This window comes from Colletotrichum acutatum (assembly GCF_030867785.1).
Source record: "Colletotrichum acutatum strain CBS 112980 chromosome Unknown BDZ83scaffold_92, whole genome shotgun sequence".
Taxonomy (NCBI): domain Eukaryota; kingdom Fungi; phylum Ascomycota; class Sordariomycetes; order Glomerellales; family Glomerellaceae; genus Colletotrichum; species Colletotrichum acutatum.
This window is the reverse complement of record NW_026849086.1, coordinates 1-12,973: the sequence shown is the minus strand read 5'-3', so window position 1 is coordinate 12,973 and position 12,973 is coordinate 1. Positions and strand designations below refer to the sequence as shown.

The following is a 12,973-nucleotide window of genomic DNA, read 5'->3' as shown; positions in this document are numbered from 1 at the left end:
GTACTTTTCAAACGCAGAAGTGTCCATCGCTTTATGGACACAGGAACTCGAAGCAAGAGCTTATCGCACAATTCTGGACCACGGCGGATACCTGGTCTCCATTGATCGATAACGATAACGAAGTTGACGATTTGCTTGCTGAGCGACGATACAGATCTTTGCGCCCATACACGAAGCGCAATTGGTAGTGGTACTTACCGCTCAAAAAGAGGACGACATCGCATTATCAATATGGGAGATCAACGCCATCACATGGAGCACCGGCCAGTGCAAAATAGCGCAGTCTTTGTGCTTGGCGCAAACCACTGCGACTCAATGCCCCCTCCCTCGCCTCCTTCACCACCAGTCTCACCCCCAGAAGACGACTTTTTGGAAGAATTGGAAGAGCTCAGCCTCGGATCGCCCGACGACCTTCCCGAGAACGACGACAGCTCCGTCAAAGTCCAGGACAGACTTCATGCCGCTACACACGTTCTCAAGACAGAAGCCGCAGCATTGCGATCAGTCGCCAACTTATACGAAACAGATCCCGTCGCTCGGGACGGCTTCAACAGAACAGTCGCAGCCATTACACGGCACAAGGGTGAGAAGGGAAAGCTCATCATTACCGGCGTCGGAAAGTCTGGTCACATTGCGAACAAACTTGTTGCGACATTCAATAGCCTTTCACTCACATCCGTGTTCCTGAACCCGATTGACGCGCTTCACGGCGATTTGGGCATTATCCAGAAGCACGATATTCTTCTCTTCATCACATTCTCCGGAAAGACCTCCGAACTTTTCAGCCTATTACCACACTTGGACAAGCCGTCATCATTAGTCATTCTCACCGGACATACGAGACCTGACACGTGCGAGCTTATCAAACTCCGACCAGACACGATCCTTCTTCCAGCACCAGTTCATGAGAGTGAGACATCGTCATTTGGTGTCTCGGCTCCGACAACGTCCACAACGGTCGCTTTAGCCGTCGGCGATGCGCTTGCCATTGCCGCCGCGCAGGAGCTGCACCCGAGCGTCGCACAGGTATTCTCCAAGAACCATCCGGGTGGTGCGATCGGGGCCGCCTTCCGGAAACCTCAGACAATCCTGGACTTGGCTATTCCCTGGGTGGACATTGATGACTCGGAGCACCTTTGCGTAGATAGCAGCGTCGGTGCGGACCTCTTCCGGGCCGCCTACGACTCGCCATCAGGCTGGGTTCGAGTCGGCGACGCTGTGGCATCGCCGAGCCGCATCAGGAAATTGGCAACGGTGGACTTCACACGATCTTTGAGAGACATCCCGCATCTTTTGGTTTCGAGGGCAGAGATGCTCTCCATCTCCTCCGGTACGACGATACGTCGCGCCGTGGACTTTTTGAGAAGCATGCAAGGCGCCGCGGATGACGGCGAGTACGTTTGTAATTCGGACTCTCTCCTGGCTGTTTTGGACCATGGCGACATGGTTGGCGTTTTGGAAGCTGGCAAGCTCTTGGAATGGAAAGATTGAGGGGGCGCAATTGGACTTTACTGTAGGTATGTTATGTGCCCGTTCGGGATGACATGTTGGGACCGGGTACGAATTTTTTCATCGTTCACACCTGCCCATGCTGGAGATACGCGGGTGGAGCGTTCATTTAATCGGAAATCATCTGGGAGAATCATGTCTTGCCTCTTGAAGTTGGCTTTACGACACTGTCTTTAGACGTTGGGAAACTGGATCAGGGCCAAAATTGAGTCCGCTGAGTGGCATGGCGACTATGCCCAACCTTTTGCGTTCCCGAGCTTTTGTGAACCATCTTGTGTGGCCATAAAATCACGCTCAGGCAGTCGATGCCGTGTAATGGATTTGGTGCCCAACTACCTGCAGCCTCACTACGAAACAGTAATATCAGGTACTTCGCAAAGTTGAGCTGAGGTGAGCTACAGGCAACATCCCTCCTGCGAGCTCAGCGCGTCATCGAAGCTGTCTACCCAAGCCTAGCCCAAGTTCTCCCCTCCGGAGTCTACTCCGCAGTACTACGTTCGAAGTAGAAAGTCGGGGAAGCGTCTGCTCTGGATGAGTATGTGATGTGTGGAAAAAACTCTATTTACAAGTGGTCCCCAGCCTCCCTTCGGTGATGCCCAGCCAGATCCATGAATCCACTTTTAGGCTTTGGAGTTTTCTGAAAGCTTGCCCGAGACTCCAGCGTTACAGTGCGTACGAACGTTGAGATTCTGGGCGGCGATGACAATGGACAGAATAAGACGATCGTTGCTGGTTAATGAAGCTGGGATCTTGAGAGAACTTCACAGATCCAATATCGGAGTGGAAATGACGTAAATGGGAGCTAGATTGGTGCTCTGTGGCTCCGACGTACTCTGCACGGAGTCTTTCGGTGAGCCTTACTACACGCCCCCTGCGCTCTTCCCGCTCCGGGCGAACGCCGGGTCGAACCCGGCCGAGAAATGCGGGAGTCGGGTGTCGTGCCTAAGCTTCGGGTGCGATGAGCCGGGTGATCGGGCAGAGGTAGGGTGCTGGAGTCCAGGCAGAGAAGACACCCGAACGGGGGTAGATTCGGCTGATGACTGCAGTAATCCAGCAACCCAATCACGAAGTTGCCGCCTCAACAGAAGGGCGAGTCATATTTTCAACCTGACGAGATAGGGGGTTTTAGAGAGAAGCGAGCTAGATCAAGGCAAGGGGGAGGCTTCAATTCGATAAAGCATCGTCTGGATCTCATGGTGGAACTGGTGGTGATGATGGCTTCAAAAACCGTTGGCGCACCACGTATTTTCCACAGCAACGATGCGGGCAGTAAGAGAAAAATTCACTAGCTCAGGTCGGTTGCTATGGAAAGTGAGACGAGGCTTGGTAGCTGCACCAGAAGCTTTCCCCCAAGAAGCAGAAAGGGAGAAAAGAAGAAGACCAGACGAACTACATTAGCGGCTTTCAATTGTTTCCAAGAGAAGCAAAGAAAAAGGGCACTAAAACACGGACACTGTGCAACGTCAAGCAGCGCCCTTTGTTTTCTCTATTCAAAAGCTAGTAGAACCCTAAGAGACGGGCTTTGCCCACTGACCGTTGGTCCGAGTACAGCGGACGAAACCAAACGTCTGCGAGCTAGAAACGAAACATGGCTGAATTTCTGTGTGGCGGCTCTGCGAGATAGACGAGTCTGAGGTTGTTGGGGCTGAGACATACTTACGTGTTATGCATGTTTACTTACCTGGTACTCTAACTGAAATATGCCTCGTTGTCCGAGAATGGATTTTGAGGGTTTTCCAAGACTCATCGTCATTGTACATGCCATTGCGTGGACGGACGAGCGTCTAGAACGTCTTGGCCAACATTCCTGGAGAGTCGTAATGATGTACGCAATCCCGCGATCCCTCACGGAGGAATATGTAAGTATATACGATACAGCCTCTCTCAGTCTTCAGAACGTCTTGGATGCGGAGGAGTGATATGCCGACGGGGAGTTCTTGAAGAACATGATGCATCTGGGCGCCTACCTTAGGGTGAGGTGATCATCCTACCGGACCCCACTGTGAAGGGTGATCTTTTCAATTTGGCGAGATCGCGAATTCTTCTTTATGTGTTTAAAGCTTACAAGACGAGTGACGGGCCGATCGATCCGCTGTGGTTCTTTTGAATTCTCGTGCTTCTATTTTGGTCCCGCAGGGGAAAGACGGGTAGTCGTCAGCGTTCAGCTCTTGGCGGCAAGACCTTTGGAGCCGTAGAGCCAGAGATGATGTCGTGAACGCGGAAGTTGAAGCTTTGTGATTGGTGGTTTCGGGCTTTTCTGGGAAATGCTTCACGTTGACGGGCCTGCTTGTTTCGCCTTTAATCCCATTGTGAATCTCTCATTGGGGCGGCGTTTTGGCGAGTTGGGGCCCATTGAGCGCGTCAGCCAGTGAGGCTCAGTCCGGGATGATGTGCATGTACCCTGCTTGCAGCTGCGGGCCTTGGCTAAAGCTGGAGAGGGCCTTTACGGGAGGTCCGCAGCAGAACTTCTCGCGTACGGATAGAGTGCTCTTGGAGCCGAAGACGCGGATTGAGTTTCGTTCAACTCCGCGGGTATGAATGAAGGTGTCGGATTCCAAGGAAATTGGAAATGTCGAGGGCGAACGCACTGGTAAGTTGATTAGCGGTGGCAATGATAGCCCAGAGACGTCAGACTTTGAGGTCTAGCTGCCTCAGTCGAGACACCAACCACCTGTTCACTTGGAGAGCCATCTGATAGCCTGCAAGCGGTGCAGTGACAGCGCAGAGGTATGCAACGCTCTCAAGCTCGTGTTTCAACTTTTTGACCACGTCGTCTGCATCGGTCTGTGGTGTCTTTGCTGCACGCATTTTCCCCGTACTGTGCCCACGGGCGATGGAGCGAGTCACGGCTTTGGGCCCAATCCTCGATATACCGTGAGAAATAGAGTAATCCGAGTGGCACAGTTCGAAAATGCCATATTGACCTCTCCTCTTTGTCACTCTTTACTCTAAATCCCTCCCCTGCAAACGGCCAGCGGAGCAGACACGGGAAGCAATTGATGGGGGCTCGGGTAGCATCTTCGACATGGCTTGTCGTCAAGCGAGGCGAGATGGCCGGCGGTAAAGACGATGAAATGACGGCAAGGTGAGAAAAAAGGTTTGAGAGGGGCACCTTTTCGGAGTCTCGAATCCTTGCTATTCAGCTCGCGTACCCCTGTGCTACGGCACATGAACCCTGTAGCGGTCGAAGACAACCTCTCGATGTCCTGGGGTTCCTGGTATCGAAAGCCCTGCCAATCTTGGAGATGAGGGCGAGCGAAAAAAAAAAAAAAGACAAGGTCTGGACGTCTGTAGACATAACCAGCCTCCCGGATTTCTCGTGGAGTAATACGGCCCAAGATGGAGTGCCGAACCAAGAGTGGCATGATTTGTTGGTTCTGCATTCATCTGCATTCGTCTGGGGGAGGTATCCGTACGGAGCATGTAGACTGCCAGGCATCAGTCAAATGTCACTCGGTGCTGCCACCCCACTTGTCTTGACATGTTGAACCCCGAAAAAAAAAACAATGACGGTTTCCTTGGTCCGTCGTCTCACATCGGGTCCCGGCAAGGCCGATTCTGGCGTTTGTTTGGTTCATGGTGCCTGGATTTCGAGCTCCGGATTCCTAGAGGACTTTCGTACCTGAGAAGGTGGAAAAAACCTGTCATGGAGGGAAACAGTTGCAAGCGGTTGCAGCATTTGGTGGCATCTCACCCAGCCTGACCAGCCACAACATATTCCCCAATTCAGGTTTGTGGTGGAGTGCAGGTGGGGACTATGTCGCCCCTCATTCGCCCAGCCACCACACGCGCGGCCCTGGGACGGCCCCTGCACGCACAGTGCGGTCCACCTCTGGATTTTGGCCGATGGGAGTGCCTTGGCGCAGTCAAGTTACCCAGCCTGATACGCCTGGCAGACGCTTCAATGACTACTGATACGGAACCTGTAATGTTAGCATCTTGACGGATGGATACCTTACATCAATTTAAGTCCAGCCGAACTGGCCAAACGTAGGGCGCATATAGTAAAACTCTGGATGGCTGAGGTTGGACGGTTAACATCCTAGCAGTCAGGAAACGGGAAGGTTAGCAGCTCATACCTGGAAACTCGACAGGTCCAGGGCTGTAAGAGGTGTCTACCCAAAGTCCTGAGCTAAGCCCAGGAAGTGTAGGTTCCAACCAGGTACCTTCACTCAAGACATTGTAGGGCAAGGAACCTTGGATTGACAACTCCGCCCCACCTGCCCTCCAATTGGCATGGTCTTTTTGCAAGTTCCATGTCGCCCGCCGCCAAAAACAATCCTGGAGCGACATCATTCATCACCCGCCAACGTCGCACCGCACCTGCTCAGCTCCGGCCGTGTCGCTCCCACCACCACCACCACCACCACACTCTCGGTGTCTTTTCATCTCACACACTCTCTCATGCTTCCACCTCTTTTCTCCTCCTCCACCTCATCCGCTGCCGATGTCATTCATTCCTCGACTGAAGCGTTGATTCACGTTTGACTACGTCCTCGCTTTCCTTTCCTTCACGTTATTCGTCGTCAAGATCTTCATCTTTTGTTTATCGTCTTGCTAACAGTGCGCTCTACCGTCACATCTGCTTTCCTCGACATCGATTGTTTTGATACCCGTCTCCAAAGGCCCCTCAACCCACATGTAAATAGCTTCTATCAGAAGAGCTATTCTTTCTCGCTTCTGTGGCTCATCGGCAGCCCTGGTTTATTGCCTTTTCCTCGACTTCACATCGTCACAGCGGATTTGAACTTGTAAACAAACCACTTATTACAATAGCGCAGCAAACAGCAACCGCCGAAACACCGCAGCTATGGCGGCACCCAAATCCAAAGTCCACCCCCTCAATGGGATGCACACGGCCGGAATCTTCGCCGACCCCACCGTTGACGGTCCCTTGATTGGAACTTTAGTCGCTATTGTCGACCGCGCAAAGAACTTGCCCAACCGCAAGACCATCGGAAAGCAAGATCCCTACTGTGCCGCCCGCCTCGGCAAGGAAGCAAAGAGAACCACGACAGATATTCGAGGAGGTCAAACCCCCAGATGGTAACCATTTTTGCTTCTTCTTCTCCACTACGTCGTTTTCTCTACAATTGACAACTTGCTGACACTGACTTCTCAGGGACCAAGAGCTTCGTTTCGCCGTACACGACTCACCAGATTACTACCAGCTGAAGGTATCCGTATTTCACGACGACAAGAAAACGGATCTCATCGGAGAGACGTGGATCGACCTCAAGGACATCATCGTACCGGGTGGAGGCCAGAACGACATCTGGCGCAACCTGGCGTTCAAGGGCAAGTACGCTGGCGAAGTCCGCATGGAGATCACATACTATGACCAGCGACCGAAACCCGAGAAGCCAGTTGCGAAGCCTAAGCCAGTCGAGGCAGAGCCGGCCGAGAACTATGGCGGTACTATTCCCCGAAAGCAGATCAAGCGACGACCGCTGCCATCTGATCCCTTCACGGGCGAAGCACCCGCCGGCCCAGCCCCGGATCTGGCGCCAACCCCGCCTCGAGCCGGAGGTCCCAGAGGGCCCAAAGAAATGAACATCCCTACGCCAACAGGTTCAGAGATTAGTCTTTCGGGGTCCCGACCAATGCCCAAGGGTCCTAAACAGCAACAGCCCGCTCAGATACCTACGCAATCGCCGTTGCAAGCTATCGAGTACAACACAAGCCCCGCTCCAGATGCTTGGTCTAGCCAACAGGACTTGCACGCACACTCGCCCCAAGCTGCCTTGCCGCCTGTGGACACTACACCACAGCACACGCCGAGACATGACCGCTACGACAGCCCCAGCTCCCACTACGACGAAAGGGACTACAGCCCGAGATACTCATCCCAGGAAATTGTTAACCAAGCTCACTACCGTCAGGGCTCCGAGCCACCGCGTGATATGCTCTATTTGGAAGACCAGCGCCATGCTTCGCCTGCCGAGGACGATCGACCACCACCTCCACCCGCTCACAGAAGTCGCCACAACAGCGGGAACTCACAAGACATGGTCGTGCGGGGTGCCTATGATACTCCTCCCAAGCCAGCCAATGCTATGAGGCAAGATGTCCTCAGAAACGAAGCTCATCGGGCGTCTGTTTCTACGGCAGCCTACCCTGGACGCCCCACATACCGTGGCTTTGATTCAGCACCTGCGGTCACAAACGCGCTGCCAGCTCCTGAAGAGCATCGGCAAGACTCAGGGCCGCCGAGACATCACTCGTACGATGCCCACGCAGAGTACAGGTCTATGCAGCCGACAGTTGAAGATGTGCCGGAATCGCCCAACACAGCTGCGAGCAATGCTCAGAGAAGGATTTCTCGCGCACCCCAGTACGATGAGCCAAGTTACCGCCAAGAGCAAAACCAGCCGCCACCGCAGCAGCAGCAGCCTCATCAATCGACCGAGATGACTCGTCGCCGAAACTCCCATACACCACAGTATGACGAAATGGGATACGACCAGGGATACGACCAGGTTCCCAGTCCGGCACCGTTGAACATCAGCGGAAGGGGAAGTGCCAGCTCAACTCGTCAACGCGGCCACTCACCGCAGCCTAGCTATGGCCGAGGGGACGATATGGGTCAAGGCGGACGATATAGCACCTCTCCACGACCTGAGTTTCAGCCGAGAGGTGACGAGTTGGTATTCGCAGGAAGAGGCGCCATTTCTCCTGGTCACTATAGCACATCGCCGCAGCCAGACTACCAGCAAGATTACCAGCCCAGAGGCGACGAGTTGGTCCTCGCTGGCAGGGGTAATGTTTCTCCAGGTCACTACAGTACTTCACCGCAGCCGTACCGGGGCGATGAGATGGTTCGTCATCAACAAGCCTCTCCTATTGCCTCTCGTGACTTCGCCCCAAGTCCCATGGACGGATCATCCTACCACTCGCATTCACGGAGCCAGAACCAGTACACCTCGCAGAGGTCTGAATTGGGAGGAACGCAGATCACCGCTCACGGCATGCCCGCTGTGCCAGCTTCTTTGGTTCCAGGCGTCGACCACAGCGCCTCTCAGGAGATTTCGGAGCGCATCTACGAGGAGAGACGTCAACAACGGCGCTATACTGATCAGAGCATGACTACCCCAACTCGTGGAAGACAACACAGTGAGCCGCTCGGCTACGACGGAAGCTACTCGAACCAGTCCTATATTCCACCAGGATACAACCACCGCTCCTCTGTGGCGTACGGTGCTCCCCAGCCTGACATAAACCGTGGACGGGGCGTTTCGCCCAATCCGATGAGAGGTCGGGGTGCATCCCCTAACCCGATGATGGCAAGAGGCGCATCACCAAACCCGCACGGCACCATGAGAGGTGTATCGCCCAATCCCATGAACATGACAATGGATAGAAGAGGAGCTTCGCCTCAGCCGCCCCCACAGCACATGAGGTCGCGTGGAGCCTCACCTAACCCGCATCACACGATTAAGCGGAAATCTGTTAGTCCCGCGCCGCCTCCGTCTGACCATCGGAGACTCTCCGGCATACCCTTCGGGCCGGATTCGTACGATGCTCTCAACCCATCGCTGTCGGCTACCAGTAGCAACGTTTCACGGCCGGACCCCGATGAGAAGATCATCACTCACGATGGACGTGAGATTGACCCTTCAGATCACTTGCCTATGGACACATGGGCGCCGGAACCCGAGCCTAAGGGACCCAAAACCCCAGCTACGGCTTCTGTCCGCTCACGAGTGTCACCGGCTGCTACTCAGGCAATGCCCCCGACTGGCCGTCGGCAACTGCGTATTGCAGGTCGGCCTCAGTCTCAAGCATCGCCGGTCACATACGGCTCGGATCCTTACCACATCCCGGGCACACCGCCGAGCGGAGGTCGTAACCGCTTGCAAAAGAAGACGCAGCGCATGTCTGCTATGCCTACAACATCACCGGCGGGCTCTAGTCCTCTAGCCCCTATCTCGTCGCACAACTACCAAGATCATGGCAGCGACTTTACGCCACCGCGTCTCCCCAGGGCAAGCACGTGGGACTACCCCAGCGAGAACCATGCACCGCAGTACGGCAGCTCTCCTGGAGGCGGATATGGTGGCGCGCCCCCAATCCCAGCCAAGGTCCCCTTACCTATCATGAGCGGCGCGAATGGCGATAACGAGTGGGCTTTGATGCAGGAAATGAGCCGCATCGACATTGGCGCCGGGCGCTCCAGGCGTCATCGTCACTACTAGGCGAAGTTGATACGGCGTATGAATGACTGGGTGATGTTTATACGGAGTCCATGTAATTGTACTATATAATGGTAACGGGTTACGGTTTGAGTGTTGAATGGTTTCTTTTGAATGAACTGGAAACACGGCTTGGGCTACGGGGTTGGGTATGATGAGTCGGTAATGCTGTAGACAGCCGGAATTCCATTTCTTCATATTCATTATCTGTCGCCTCTGTAATTGATTTGTGATGACTTGAGGTAGAAGCTCGGATGCACAGCATCACCTTGAATAACTCAGGCCCAAGTTCGGAGAGGTTATGGGATGGGGCAAGTCAAGATCAATCCCCGATCCAAAGCGAGTATCGAAACTGGTACTGTAGTTGATTTGGGGTTTCAAATGGTAGTTTTGGCGACGACGATGTTTGGGGAAGGCCGTTCCGTGTCTGTCTCGGGAAATGGTGCCCACGTCGTTTAGTCTTGCCATGCACTTCGGCTTCACCTTCTCACCTCAGGAGAAATCTCACGCCACGACTTGCGTTCATGCTCGAGTGGATTAACTCCATTCGACGCCCTTTGATTGACGAGGTCAAGGGAAATTCCCCCTCCAACGAATTTTGCAGCCATAAAAAGCTGCTATACTTGACCCCTCATATTTCCCTGATCACATTTCTCACCAACTTACACCACCACCCACTTTTGACGACTGAAAGCAGGCCCCCAACTCAACAACGCGCTCGCGACTTACAGGCTTCATGTCGGAATGGGTTCAAAGACACCCGAAGATCAGATTCCTGGAGGCAATGGTAATGTTTTAAGAAACACTGCCTTTTTTTGGCTTCATAACTAAGTAGTAGCATGCTAATTGATGTCGTTCAGGCGGGCCCACTTCGTCCGGCATTTCCTCCGGCGGAGAGCCGCGCGGCGTGCACCTCACCCGTGACGGGGACGGCAGCCTCGGCGGCGGAGGCGATGACGATGGCGATGATGATGACGAAGATGAAGTTGTCGCTGGCTCCAGATCGCTGAAGAATGCTGCAGCAGCAGACGATGACAATGATGATGATGGACCCAGGAAGAAGAAACGAAAGCCTAGAAAGAAGAAGAAGAAGAAGGCTTCCGCCGGCGCGACTGCTATGGAGCAATCTGACCCTCCGAGGGTGCCGCTGAGCGACCTCTTCCCTTCGGGCTCGTACCCGGCTGGTGAGGCGCAGGCTTACACCAAGGCCCGGGATGCGGAGAAAGGTGCGGGCTTGGATATGAATACCGCGCGCACGACGGCTGCGGAGTTACGGTACCAGTCACGCCCGCACCTCGAGGACCCGAGCCTCCTGAACGACTACCGCAAGGCCGCCGAGGTTCATCGGCAAGTTCGGCAGTGGGTTCAGGATACGGTGAAGCCCGGTAAGCAGACTCTGCTCGAGATTGCTACGGGGATCGAGGACGGGGTGAGGAGTTTGCTGGGGAATCAGGGGTTGGTGGCGGGTGATGCGTTGAAGGCTGGGATGGGGTTCCCTACGGGACTTTGTCTTAACCATGAGGTAGCGCATTACACGCCGAACCCGGGGCAGAAGGATGTGGTGCTGAAGTATGAGGATGTGATGAAGGTTGATTTTGGGGTGCATGTGAATGGGTGGATTGTGGATAGTGCGTTTACGATGAGTTTTGATCCGGCGTGGGATAGTTTGTTGGCTGGGGTTAGGGATGCTACGGAGAGTGGGATCAAGGTTTGTCTTTTCCTCTTTACATCCTTCACTGTCCTATTCTTTGGAGAGGATAAGAACGCTGATTCGTCGATGGTGCAGACCGCTGGAATTGACGTCCGCATCTGCGACGTCAGCGCCGCCATCCAGGAGACGATGGAGAGCTACGAGGTCGAGGTCGGCGGCAAGATGTACCCCGTCAAGCCGGTGCGCAACATCTGCGCGCATGATATTGCGCGGTACCAGATCCATGCGGGCAAGTCGATTCCGTTTATCAAGAACAATGATCAGACCAAAATGGAGGAGGGTGAGATCTTTGCAATTGAGACGTTTGGGACGACTGGGCGTGGAAAATTGTATGACGATGTGAGTTTCTCCTGTTTTTCTCGAGATTCCTTGCCATTGCCTCGGCCCTGGAACTGCGTGGAAGGAGACTGATGGTGATGATTAGGTTGGTATATATGGGTACAAGCTGGATTACGATGCCCCTGCTCAGGTCAAGTTGCCCTTTGCCTCTGCGAATCGTCTGTATAAGTCGATCAAAGAGCAGTTTGGAAGTATCGTCTTTTGCCGTCGGTATCTCGATCGTCTGGGTTTGGATCGGTACTTGGCCGGTGTAAGTCTCTGTCAGATTGTATCAGACGTGTACCTTGCAAGAGAAAACATTGCTGATAAGCCTGCTCCTCTGTTAGCTCAAATCTTTGGAATCTCATGGCATTCTCGATTCGTACGCACCTCTTGCGGATATCAAGGGGTCTCAGTCCGCGCAATTTGAGCATGTGAGTTGCGAACCCTCGACATGAGACTATGACAAGAAGTGGTTGAGGATGCTAACAGAAGTAGACCATTTTACTGCGTGAGAATAACAAGGAGATAATCAGTCGAGGGAGTGACTATTGATGAGATGATGAAGGACTTTACGAAGGTACAAAATGGTATCACAGATTGCTTTTGTGGGCACAAGGGGTGACGTCTCAACACGTCGTTGCGGATTAAGATGGCCTCAACGCCACATAACTGAGGAAATTTGTTTCATTTATGCTTTTGAGTTCCTTAAAAACTCTCTCATATCTCCCCGCGAAGGTGTTCAACATCCCTCTGCTTTCCCGAGTTTCATTGAGTTATGTTTCGAGTACTGTATGCACTTAAGGCGATGACTTTGGAAATCTGACAGACAGATCATCGCATACAACTTGATTCATGATTCTCTTTCTCTAGAATAAATAAATAAGAATCATACGAGGTTGATGTTCTAAAGATTTGTCGAGAGCTGTCGATTTGGCCGCGTGGAGTGTGGTGTTATGTAAGAACAGAGGCGCAACGTGTCTCAGTGCCCTCGGCAGCGAAGTGAACCGTGCTTCAAATCTCATAACACACTTGTACACGGGCAAGGTTTAGATGTAAGGATTATCAAGTCCCTCTGTAAGGTGATACATGCTCATCGGTTTCTTTCATATTGCCCAGTAGAAGCAGCAACGTTCAACATCAAGAATTTCCAATGGTTTACAGCTGTCACGAGTTATAGCACACAGCAATAGGCATACGGAGTATAGTAAAGTAGCCTAACCTATTAAAATAGAAATAGATA

The 12,973-nt window shown here is 53.3% G+C and overlaps 3 protein-coding genes across 3 annotated transcripts; all 3 read left to right on the top strand.

The window, feature by feature from the left end:
• Positions 1 to 231: 231 nt before the first annotated feature.
• BDZ83DRAFT_654576 (SIS domain-containing protein) lies at positions 232 to 1,491 on the top strand (the record flags this gene model as incomplete). Its single annotated transcript, XM_060510728.1, has 1 exon — positions 232 to 1,491. The coding sequence occupies one exon, from the start codon at positions 232 to 234 to the stop codon at positions 1,489 to 1,491; it is 1,260 nt and encodes a 419-aa protein (XP_060361677.1).
• Positions 1,492 to 6,319: 4,828 nt separating this feature from the next.
• Positions 6,320 to 9,704, top strand: BDZ83DRAFT_584796 (C2 domain-containing protein; the record flags this gene model as incomplete). The annotated part of the gene is made up of 2 exons (XM_060505795.1): positions 6,320 to 6,555; positions 6,632 to 9,704. The coding sequence occupies 2 exons, from the start codon at positions 6,320 to 6,322 to the stop codon at positions 9,702 to 9,704; spliced, it is 3,309 nt and encodes a 1,102-aa protein (XP_060361676.1).
• Positions 9,705 to 10,229: 525 nt separating this feature from the next.
• On the top strand, positions 10,230 to 12,677 carry BDZ83DRAFT_631297 (peptidase M24, structural domain-containing protein). Its single transcript, XM_060508897.1, has 5 exons — positions 10,230 to 10,488; positions 10,562 to 11,751; positions 11,837 to 12,001; positions 12,078 to 12,164; positions 12,229 to 12,677. The coding sequence occupies exons 1-5, from the start codon at positions 10,446 to 10,448 to the stop codon at positions 12,283 to 12,285; spliced, it is 1,542 nt and encodes a 513-aa protein (XP_060361675.1). The 5' UTR covers positions 10,230 to 10,445; the 3' UTR covers positions 12,286 to 12,677.
• Positions 12,678 to 12,973: the final 296 nt, after the last annotated feature.